This window comes from Stegastes partitus, unplaced genomic scaffold, assembly GCF_000690725.1.
Source record: "Stegastes partitus isolate 25-593 unplaced genomic scaffold, Stegastes_partitus-1.0.2 Scaffold402, whole genome shotgun sequence".
NCBI lineage: Eukaryota > Metazoa > Chordata > Actinopteri > Pomacentridae > Stegastes > Stegastes partitus.
The window spans coordinates 137533-149697 of record NW_007578133.1 but is presented as its reverse complement, the minus strand read 5'-3'; the positions used below and the strand labels follow the sequence as shown (position 1 = coordinate 149697).

Genomic DNA, 12165 nt, shown 5'->3' with positions numbered 1-12165 from the left:
GTGCATACATACAGTGTGTCAATGATGCATCTCTTCACACGTGGATACAGACACACACAGAGCTTGTGCTGTTGATGAGATAACACCAATGAGGCCTGTAAAGGGGAGGGATGCCACCTAAACACACCACTCTTTGTCTTCATTATCGCAATCTGGAGTGCGAAAGTCAAAAGAAAAACAGAGAGCTGAGGTCTCTTTTAATGAGCAGGCTTTCACCAATGCTCACCTCCTCTTTTTGTTTTTTATGTCTCACTCTGAATTTGATTTCATCATCCTTTTCTCCTCAAATTCAGCCCTTGAGCCTCCTCCTCTCTTTCCTCCTCTCTCCCGCCCAAAGAAGAGTGCAATAACAAAGCAGCTCTCCATTATTCTAAACCCGCTTGTTTTCCGAACATCCGCTCTCTCCTCAAGTGTCGCTTGTAAATTGTCATCCAATTGACACTTGTTCAGAGGAAGTGGCTTTCCAGAGATGGTAATTAGCGCGTGGTTTGTTTGGGTGAGCGAATCAAATGGAGGAGGACAGAAGAGGGAGCGTGTGATGCCTCGCGCTGGGAGATAAACACATGCACGCCCGGACAAAAAAAAAAAAAACACACCTCTCAGACTCTGTCACGGCCAGCTGATTTGGTGCCTGCACACACACAAGTGATCTAATTGGGGAGTTGTAAAGGAGGCTGCTTCTCTAATTAGCTTCTGTCTGCCTCATTGCCCAGCTGCCTTTACAAGGAATTCACTCCATCGCTCTCTCCCTGTATCGCTCTCCGTCCACCTGCTGCACAGCCTCCTGCTCTCCTCCTGGGCTTCTAGCTCAGGAGAAAACAGGGAGGCTTTACACAAACTCCTGCTATCACATGAATATAAATCCGAGCTGAAGTGCTTTTAAAAGAGAGATTTCATAGACTTCAGTTTTGCAAGATCCTCGCAAATTTGTGTATGGACGCGCCCCGGCAAAAACAGTCGGACGCAGATGCAATGGGGGCGCAAACGCACATGGGAGACACACACAAACCACACAGTGTCAGCCAATGTTTATAGATGGTGTGGTAAACAAGCAACTGGCTGTTGAGAGGAGGCTGTAATCCTGTAAGGGTCGAGCGCTGATCTGATCAGAGTCTGTGGCTACTTCATCACTGTCATCGCCACATCCACAATGAAATTACTACCACTTACACTGCTGGACTTTGGCTTGTAGCAATAAAAGGCAAGTGGGCATCAGGGTGGAGAGGAAACAGAGGTGTTTGAGACCGAGAAGAAGAAGAAAAAAAAAGCAGAGCCTGATGAAGAATTTTTAAATACACAGAAATAACAGAATGGAAGTGCGGAAGTCAATGATTGTTCCTCTCTAAGGTATAATGACTTGCGAGGTGCCACACAGCCAACAGATAAATGACTGTGGTTCCTCTCAGTAGTATCCAGTGACCTATACGATTGTCTTTGCTCTCCCGCAGCCCTTCTTCTCCCTCATTACAGCGGGGTCACACTCACCATGCAACTCCCAAAGCAGCGCTTTGATAAAGCACAGCATCCATCACACACACATAATGCCCTGGTGTGGGAGGGTGGGAAGGACAGACCCCAGGGCACATGCTTATATATATATGCAGTGTGGGAAACATAAATACAGTATGGGGCAGATGCAGTGACAGGTGCAGCGGATCTGCCAGTGGATGAGAAAATAATATTGAATATGCCTCTGGGTGTTAATTTTAGAGGTGTAAGATGAATCATAATTACATATCGACACAAATGAGGAGGAGCAAAGATTTCGACCAATCAAAACTGACGTGTGTCCTGAGAGAAGAAAACTTCCTTTCACCTTCATATCAATCTTCACAAAACAAGCCATTCATGACCACTGCAGTTTGCAATTAGTGATTTATCATGTGAGAAATCTGCTTCATGAGGCTACAAAATGTAGAGGCGCATTATTGACTTTGACCAAGGGTATAACGAGCCAAATGTTAAAGTGAGGAAACACGGTGTAAGATACGGAAAGGTCAGTGTTTACTGTACATGGTGGCGAGTCTTCATTTCTCACCTCGGCTCCCTTCTATTTACATCCGATCAAAGTCTGGCAGAGCCAAAGTTTTTCTGGGAAGAAGCAGCTGCTGCTGAATATTCATTAGTGGAGACAGTTGGTGCCTTGTCCGTTCGCTTTTCTTATCAAACTAGAAACGCCTGGAACCATTGTGTCAGCCACTCACAGTGAATCAGCACACAGCATGGAACTGGCAATGCAAAAAATTGGGGTAGAAAGGTGCTAAGTTGAATAGGTAACTTTATGGAACGCAAACATGAACAGGCCTGGACAGAGCCTTTTTTTTTTTTTTTTAGTGATTTACTTTACATAAATAAATCGGAAGATAAAAACAGAGAACATTAAAACTACCAAGGAAATCATCAATCATTTTCATTTTGTTGATTTTCTGCCCAGGATGACCTGTGTGCTGCTGCATAGAGGCTTTAACTCCGTAAAGGGTGAATCAATTCTATAGCAGGACACGAGAGATAAAGATGAGATTGCTGGATCACTGTGGGTTTATCCGTAGACTCTCTTAATATCCTGTGTTGTAGTTGAAATTAGTCAGCTGCATTGTTATCAGCTCACACTGTCTGATTCAACATGAGGATAAAGTTTTGCTTAAGCAGACCCGCCACACAATTTGTTGATGCCGTGATGGTATTAGACTGAGCCTCTGCTGATCCCTCCACCCAAATCCCACCGTCCCCGTTGTCCAGTGACCATCAAGGATGAAGAGATTCATGCTCGACAAAGAAGAAGTATTTGGTGTTGAGTGGGTATAAAATATGCGAGCATGACAGTAGAAAGGTCAGGTCCATGAAGAGGAGCAGGATAGAGAGGTTTAGAAAGGCCATTATCTCCCCGTGGAAGCCGAGTGACAAAAATATAAGTTGAGAGCTGCTGAGTGAGTGCCAGGGGAAATACCAGGTTTGATCTCTGCTCTGGAAACACCCATAAGGCTTTACTTTCCCTCCACCAAGCCTGGAAAGTGAACCTGAGATCTGAATACGCGACTGTCAAAATACTTCCTCCCTTTGCCCTTTAAGGAGAATCCTTATAATCACGCACTGCTTTGAATCCACACTTGCTGGGCTCAGTGAAATAATAAGACACAACAAAAACAAAGAAAAGCAAAACCACAAAGAAAGACTTGGCAGGAGACTCAGCAGCACAAGAGTCGCATTTCTCTGGTCGGGTTTAGTCTGTCTGTTCGGTGTTTTACCTCGAATTTCTTGACAATGCTGGCAAAAGCCGGGTTGTTCCTGCAGCTCTCCTCCAGTATAGACATGCTGCGATCATACTCAGAGATGTAGGTGTCGAACACCCCGAAGTCGTCCCGGCGAGACAAGATCACATCCACCACTTTCTGGCTTTCCTCCCTTTACAAAGAAGAAAAACGATGAGGTACATTCCCTTCAATCACCTAAAGTACAGTGAACATTTTTAAAGAAGAAGTCAAAAATCCAAAGCTTTAGTTGTAAACTCTCAAAAATCCTACTTCTGCTTCGGTTACTTATGTCCTAGTTATGTTCCTCAGAGATGTTCAACAAGCTGTTTATAAAAAATGCTATATTTATTATAACTGCCCTGCATTAATGTCTAACATCTCCAAGGAATTAATCTGAATCTCCAGATGTAGGATGCTGGCATAAACCACCGATCATTTCAATCAGCTTTTTGTTACCATTTTCTTCAAGATACAACCTGTGAGCAGCAACCTAAGATTAGAGCTGTACAGTAAGGCAGCTCTGCTAGTTTTTTGCAGTGGATAATTTAATGTAATCACAGTCTCCCTGTATGCAAATGTTCCACCACAGCAGTTCTACTTGTCGCTATTTTGAGGAAACACCGAAATCGCATCCCACCCACAATGAATGGATTTAAAGTAATACAACCGAGCTTTTATTCCCCACCCCTATAGCAGAATGATAGCGAGGTGCAGCAAGACCAGTATGTTGTCCAGAATGGCCTAAGGGATTATCATGTGTCCCTTTATCTGTTATTAATCTCATATTTCACTCAGCATGAGAGTGAATAAGTGTCAAACAATTCCTTCAAGAGTTCAGCACCCAATTCACTAAATTTGTTCAAAACTACCACAATTTTGTTGTGGAAGGATCAACCACGGCGAAGCAAAGGCAATTCAGTTAAGTGGGCGCCTGCTGCTCTGCAAGACCTTTGGACCCCTCTTATTATTTCCCTCTGCTGCTGTGCATTTTAAAGCAGAGTTAGGACAGTGTGGTGCAATTATTCAGGCCTCAGCACTGAGAAAGTCTCTTTGTTCTACTGTGGAAATATTTGCGACAGTCAATTCTTTGAAAAATAAGGATCAACTGATCATCCCAGCAACTAGCACAACTAACAGTAGCCACCATTATGTGTCTTACCACTGACTAATGCGCTCCTCCAGCTCAGTAAAGATGCTGCTTTGGAGGCTGTAAACCTGAGGCAGCACACCCAGTATCTCCTCCAACCTCTGCTCCTCCAGCACCGGTTCCCCATCCTCATCCACCGCCTCAGTCACCGCCGTCCTAAAGTCCTGCAGAGGGAAAACAGGATTTAAGGAGAAATCAGGAGATTTTTTTTTTTTTTTTAAGAAGACAAAGGTGTGGGGCAGAAAGGGAGGAAAAGAGGAATGTTGTGAGGATGGAAGGAGGAAGGGAGGGAGAGCAGGAGAAATGAAAGGCACAGAGGAATGAGGAAAGAAGGAAAAAAAATGGAAGGAAGGTCAGATCCTCCTAAACATCCTTCCTGCCACCCTGCCTTCATATCATCTCGGCGCTTTGGGCTCTGTCCAGGCATTCAGGAAAAGGTGGCTCTGCTTGCACAAGAGCTACACACCAGGTGTTGTTGCATAATGACCTTATTCAATGACACAATGCTGTTCTGTAGCCCGCCTTTTTATTTCTCGTTCGACACTGATATACAGCGAATCTGGGTCCATTGAAGCCCATTCAGCACACATAAAACATGTGCAACAGGCATTAATAGCTGCGGTGTCAGTGACTAAAGAGACTAATATGAGGAGTTATGGTACATGGGAGTGAAAAACCAGTCGAAACGTTATTTATCTACTCGGCAAATGAACAAAAAAAAGCAACCGGGTGTCAGCCCTGCTTTAAAAGATATCGGCTTTCTCTGTGAGCAAAGTTGTGTAGCAAACTAATGTCATACTGTGTATAAAGCCATGCTGTGTCTGTAATGGATAAGTGTCTGGGGTCCATCAATTCCAGTTCCGGGTAAAGAACAGACATAAAACAAATAGAGATGTCCCAGTCGGCCGTGAGATAATGTGGTGACACTGGGCGCTTCAGAACACACCGTTTATCATGCACAATCGATCGCGTATGAGTTAGCATTCATCACGTCTGCCGGAGAGAAAAGAACCGCTACTTTTTACAGCTCTGGCTGTCTCCCTGGTTACACGCAAACAAACACACACACACGTTCTGTCCGATCCATGAATGAGAGGAGCTTCACCCTCCTTTCTGGCCGTCTACTCGCCACCTTATCCCCATTTTCCTCACGTAAGGCCGGTCAAGAAGCTACAATAAGCACTCGGTTGAGCAGCCAGTCATGCTCAGTCATAACTCAGCGGAGAGGATCTGTCCAGAGGTCACGGGTCACAAACGAGAAAAAATAACAAGTCCGAGGCTCATATGTTGAAGCCGTTATAGGGAAAGTCGTTTAGAAGAGGAGCACGGCCTCCCTTCCTATGTGGAGACAGGGTCTGGAAATTCTTTGTATTCTTGTTATTCCTTATCAAACAATGGAACAATAGCTCATGTGTGCCTCTCACTTAACGCTGCTCCTTGTTTTTTTTCCCAGACTGTGTGTTTGTGCATGTTGTGCCGCTTTCCCAGCTGAGTTGTTGGGTTTCAATCGAATTATGACATAAACCCGCATCAAACGGTAACTAATACCTAAAAAGATCACCGCTTAAAGTTTGAGCAATAACAACACGATGCATAATGCAACAGCGTGATGAAAAAGCCTTCAATGTCACCTTCGAAAGGTGGCAAAAAGATTCAATTAGGTGGAATGCAAGCCAGTGTTTCTCGCTATCTCTTAAAGTGACAATTTCTGAAAATAAACAATTAACACTAATAAATAGTGCACATAATTATTACCAAAATGTCCACATTGACTTGCAGCATATGTTTCTGTCTGAACTTTGGAATGCGTCAGCTAATTAGTGTAATTGAACGTCATGATGAGATTGCAGATTTACGGTCATTAGTGGGTCCGTTGTATAATATTTACATTAGTTGCTATTAAATGGCATCAAATTAGGCATTACACAAAGCAGCTGCTTTGTACCCACAGCAGGCTTTCATAAATCACGGTGAAGGGGCACGCATAAGAAATTCAGGTTATGACCTTATTCAAGGTTATAAGGTACAGGCTGACTGATGGGCTTCTCTGGCTTCAATGACTCTACCTGTCAGATTTGTACTGGCAACCATCACCCTAATAGCCACTCTTCCACACCATTCTTGAAAAGGTCTCGTTTGTGAAGAAAAAAAAATCTAAATTAAATAATTGTTATGACTGTTCCAGTATCCAAGGTCATTTTATGTAGTCAATGTCCTTCTATGTTGGCACCTCTGCAGTGATGTGGTCTTGTTTTGACAGGCAATCAGTGAGAAATGATGGACGGACACGATGTGATGCATGGCCGACCTCTAGAGGCTTCCTACAGCTCACCTTTAAATCCTCTGCCCTGCATTAGCTCTACTTGTTACTCTCCTGAGAGGGAAATTCTCCATTTGATGGCCAACCAGGACGTAAGGAGCGCACACCATGTGTCCAATATAGCCAGCATAACAGGCTTCCATATCCTTTACGCGACCTTTAAGTGACCGATGAGGGAGCATACGCGTAATCAGTTGAGTAATGATACAAGAACAGCATCGGTAAGAGCGCCTGGTTACGCTGCGTCATCTTACAGCTGACCACACCAGAGTATGTGTCAACTTTGTCAAGACCAGGAAGTAGATCTGGCTGCAACAACACTGATAAACCTGAGCAGAGCCTTACAAGAAGGGAGGAGGAGGAGAAGAAGGAGACAGAGACTGTGGAGCAGACACACTGGATGTTATCAGAAGGTTTTCCAAGAAAGTTTAATCGGCCTTTATGGTGGAGACATTCAAAAACTAATATGACATATTAGTGGCGTGGTAGTGAAGGTTTCCTTACCTCCTGAAGGTATTTGAGGGCACTGACGTGTCTGCAAAAAAAAAAACAAGAAGAGAGAATCATTAGATTTAATTAAACTGCACAACTATGTTAATTTTCACACAAGGCTCATTAAATTATTTAAATTATGCATGATGAGGAAACTGCATCAGAAGAATGGTTAAGTGTGGAGAAGAGGCAGGAGCTAGACTGGTGTAAGACACTCGTGTAATTGGCTGTCAGTAACTCTGCATGCAGCTTGATGAATTAGCGTAGAAGCAGGGAAGATACAGTGGGAAAGAAATTGGGCAGCAGCACCGGGAATAAAAAAAAAAAACAAAAAAAAAACGCTGGATTTTGATGTGGCATGACGTTTGCGATGACACGCAGGAGAACCGACTCGAATGGGGGGGAAATCCACAAACACTCACTGTCTCTCTGAGTCGACGAGCTCTTTGGCAATGTAGAACGCTCGGGATCGGCCATCAATCTGCGTGACAGGGAGGCAGAACAGTGGGAGATGAATGAACACAGTTAATGTTTAAAGGCTCTCTGTGGGCACTTACTCCTCTCAAACATTAATAGGAACAGCTATGCGGCAGCCAAGGAGACTGACGAAAAAAAATGCACTTTTTTTTTTTTTTTTTTTTTCAGATTCCTGTTGTCAAAATAAGACTGATTATTTCATTACAGTGCAGCACCGACATGAAGGCTTTCTCAAGTACGGGACTTTTAAATTCAGATGCATTATGTATGAGAGGCTGTGTGTGTGCGTGCATGTGTGTGTGTGTGTGTGTGTGTGTGTGTGGCAACAATGCTGCCCATTGATTTAGAGGCTAATCACAGGGTCTCAAAACATCCGAGCCAAAACATAACATTGCAGCCATTTAGGGGTTTACCGGCAAGGCTCCTGTGCTTTGTCACTGTTATTTTTTCCTATGTGTGGCATTTCACAAATACTGCATTAAAAGCACGCTGATCCTTGTTTCCTTGAAATGAAAACAAAACTGGGGGGGGGAGCAACTGAAGTCCCTGGTCCCCCTTCCTCTTTCCTTTTTTGTTCCCAAATTTTTGTGTAACTTTTCTTTGAAGAAGGAGAAAACAAGGAAATGCATGTCACATGATGAGAGCGGTGGGGTGTGTGTGTGTGTGTGTGTGATGATATTATTGTGAGAGCAGCAGGACGGGGTGGGGTCCATCTCCACGCTACTGTAAAATGGCTGCTTTTTGCTCAGTGGAAATGTGAGGAATTTAAGGTGATACGTCTCAACCAGCGACTCCACAGAGAGTCAGAGGGAAAAGTTCAGGCATATATGAACTCCCATCTGAGAAATGAGTCTCTGTGGACCTGTGTATATCCTGTATAATGCTTGATTTAAGCTGTTTATAATGAATCCTACCATTAAAAAAAGTATAAAGTAATTGTCATCAGGGTCTGTTGTTTACTTCTTATATTGTGGTGTCACTTTTATGTAAATCCACATGTATAAGATAATTAAAAAATTAAAATCTAGGGTCTATTAACTCTTTGAATCCCAAAACCCGCCAGCTGGGTTTGAAATGCATGTTATCTTGAAAAAAAAACAATCAATTTACACCATTTATCAGAACCACAACCTTAAAAACAGAAAGACTTGTGAGATTCTAAACTTGCCAACAATCTTTAATCTTATTATGTCTGACTTTTAGTCTTGTTGTGAAACTTAACCTAAATTTAAGCTTTGAATTGTGATATTTAATCAAAAATTCCTTGATGCTACACGTCACATTTTAAAAATGAGCAAAAAAATAAACCATTTGTAGCATCCTGTAAAAAATAAACCTGAGAAGTCATTAGTGAATCAGCTGTGACCAGCAGTCACATGACAAAAAAACTTGAGCGATTTTTTCAGCTGAACTGCAGGCTGTGTCACAAAAATGTAAGTAGTAAAATATCTCTAGTGTGTAGAGTGACGATTATTCCATTAGTGCTCACACTTGTAAGCACAACATCTTTGTTTTATGTTCTATGACATTATAACTGTAAAAAGAAATGTGAGTTCTCTCTACTTCTAGCCATGGTTGTGCTGTTTCCAAAGGGGGCGGGGCTATACGCTGCAGTAAAAGAAAATACAAAAACGCAAAAAAAGAAGGAGCAAAAATCTTCCAGAAATTGCTTGAGGCTCAAAGAGTTAATAGGATAAAACAAAACTTCCATAACTTTTTGCTCATCAAGTTGATTCTTGCGGGACCTGTTGGTACCCAAAAGACTTAATCTTGTCTCTGTATCCCATAATTCACCTGTCTGTCGTAACTTTGCTCTGCAATCCCCTCTTCCTCCTCTGAGGTTCGCCCGTGGTCCTCATCTGCTGACAGCCCAGCAGAGACGGAGTTCATCGGGAAAGGCTCTGTGTAGGCACTGCCGATGGAGGAAAACACATTATAAAGACAGCAAACAGCACTGGTGCTGAAATATGAATATTTAATACTATAACAGCATCTATATGATAGCAGGCCTTTAAATGGCATTGCAGTAAGCATAAATAAAGACGCTAAATATTTTCAGCTGGGTATAAAAGGCAGCACAGAGGACACAAATTACCAACAATTAGCACATTTACAGCTAAGAGCCACTGTATTCTAGCAGGACAAAACACTGAGTAATATTCCCAGTTCCCCATTAATGTATGCTTTTCTTTTTCCTGAGTGTGTCTCAAAGCATTTCAGTCCTCACATGGAGCCCTCCAGTGGCACACTGTAATCCCTTTCCTGATATGTTCCTCTTGCAGATGGCACGGTTGTGTTCGTACACTGGTAATCCTTTTGTGTGCTGCTACACCTGAGGGCACACTGTAGGTCATTTCTCATGTAATCCCTTTAAATACAACCTGTGCTAACTATTAATGTCCTCTGGCCCATTAAGACCCATTCAGAATGTCTGAGAGCATCGCAGGAGGATAACTTGGTAACAGCTACTGGAAAATGGCAATATGACAATACTAGGACAGCACGGAGACTGTTCACAGGTTTTTACCCCAGATAGAAAGTTTCATAGTATATGGATTGCAGAGTTCAGCAGAACAGCAAAATGTGTAGAAATGCACCACTCCAACGACACTTAGATTTGACATCCATCACGTTCTCCTGTACGGTATCGAGAGTACTGCTGGTACTACAATGAAAAAACTGATATGGCTGATAATATTAGGATAAACTAACTTCTTTAAAGTGCTATTTGGAATCTTTAATCTTTCCGCTCCTTATTCAAGATGGGATACATCCAGGAGCTACTTTGCATTCTGGTCCGTTCAGTCCTTTCAGACTTACAAAACATACAACATTACAAAACATACATTCCTTGTGTTTTGGGTCACAAACAGAAAACTCGAGAAAGAAAAACCTCATTTGATGTGTACATCACATTTACAACGTATTTAATTAACTATTAAAAAAAAAAAACTTTCCTTTATACAAAAAACAAGATTTATAAAAATATATTTGGGGACTTTCCCTTGTCCTGTCTTATCATTTCTAAAAGTTAAGTGATAGCTTTCTGTGCACTCACTGCACACAGGAGTTAACTGTCCAGTAGCCTGCTTATTTGATCCAAATCTATTTAAGGGACGACTTTGAAACACAAAAGAAAGCAAAGCCAATGTCAGCAGTGATGCCAAACAGGTATATGGTAGAATACTGTAAGGCCTTGATCTTATGAAAAGTGCTCTGAGATGGCATAAGGTATGTTATGATTTGGTGCTATTGAAATAAAACTGAGTTGGCGTAAATTAGGCATTACAACATTAACATTATAAGTACTGCACACAAAGTGTAGTCACAGCTGAGAGAAATGTCATTAGTTTAGGTATTTACCAACAAGTATTGGATGCCTGATGGTAATGCTAAAAGAATAGTCAGAGAACAACCACAGTAATTGAGGGGAAAAGCAATAACTCCGACAGTTGTTCTTCTCTCAAAACTTTTTAGTGGACTTAATGAAAAGTAATTCATTTTTAGCATCTAGAAAGCACAAATGTCTGCACGAAATGTTGTCCATCAGGTAGAAGTTGTGAAAGTTCCCTATGTGCTGCAAATACTAAAACCACAGACAGATGAAATGAATCCCATTGATCATCTCCTCACAATGTAAGGTTCTGCTGGGCAAACCCCGGGTTCTGGCATCCATGTGGGTGTCGTTTTGACATGTATGACCCACCTAGACGCTGTTGCAGACCAAACACATCTCCATACGGCAACGGCACTCGCCACAAGCAGGACAATGTACCCTGCATAAACAACCAGGAACGGTTCGAGAAACATGACCAAGAGCCCTGTTGGCCCAATTACCAAACTCCTCAAATCCAATTCTTAACATAATAAACCAGATGCACCAGAAGAAGCCCAGTCCACAAAAGGCCCCACCTTGCAACCCAGAGTACCCCAAAGATCCAGGAGATTTTATTGTTGTGGTACATTGGTGCAAAGTGAAAGCTTCGAAATGCTGGTAGTGCCAGATAAAAAAAATTCAGGGGATCAACAGATTCACCAGTATTCATCTACTGGGTACAACACATTGTTTAACCAAATTTAAGGCCGATTCATGTAATAAAGTTGCTGACATTTTTCAGGACAGACCACAACGCTAACATCCACAGAGTCACACCACTAACATGACGAAAACTACTGAATGGATACAAGTTGCATGTTAGACAGCATACAGGTGTAAAAGAGACAGCTGGACTATCTGAATGAACCTTTTTAAAGGTGCATCAGTGAACACAAGCCTGTGTCTGCCTTCAGCCTTTCAAGAGCTGCTATGGTGGTGACTGTTTTTAGCATAATGTTTTGTTACACTGTGAAATAAGGGACAGTTTTTTTTTTTTTTTTTTACCTTGCCAAGCCAATTATAATTTCATTTCAGTCATTTAATTGCACATCATGCATTATGCATCATAATAGGAGGGTTAAGAGAAACCATTATGATATTA

At 42.2% G+C, this 12165-nt stretch overlaps 1 protein-coding gene across 2 annotated transcripts in view; it reads right to left on the bottom strand.

The window, feature by feature from the left end:
* fgd5a (FYVE, RhoGEF and PH domain containing 5a) overlaps positions 1 to 12165 on the bottom strand; it is a 41385-nt gene that overhangs the window by 19146 nt on the left and 10074 nt on the right. For both annotated transcript variants that reach the window (XM_008285425.1, XM_008285426.1), the window contains exons 3-7: positions 9482 to 9599; positions 7633 to 7691; positions 7223 to 7253; positions 4411 to 4562; positions 3246 to 3402 (exon numbers count right to left, since the gene is read on the bottom strand). In XM_008285425.1, the coding sequence (XP_008283647.1) occupies positions 3246 to 3402; positions 4411 to 4562; positions 7223 to 7253; positions 7633 to 7691; positions 9482 to 9599 (517 nt within the window). The remainder of the gene's footprint in view (positions 1 to 3245; positions 3403 to 4410; positions 4563 to 7222; positions 7254 to 7632; positions 7692 to 9481; positions 9600 to 12165) is intronic.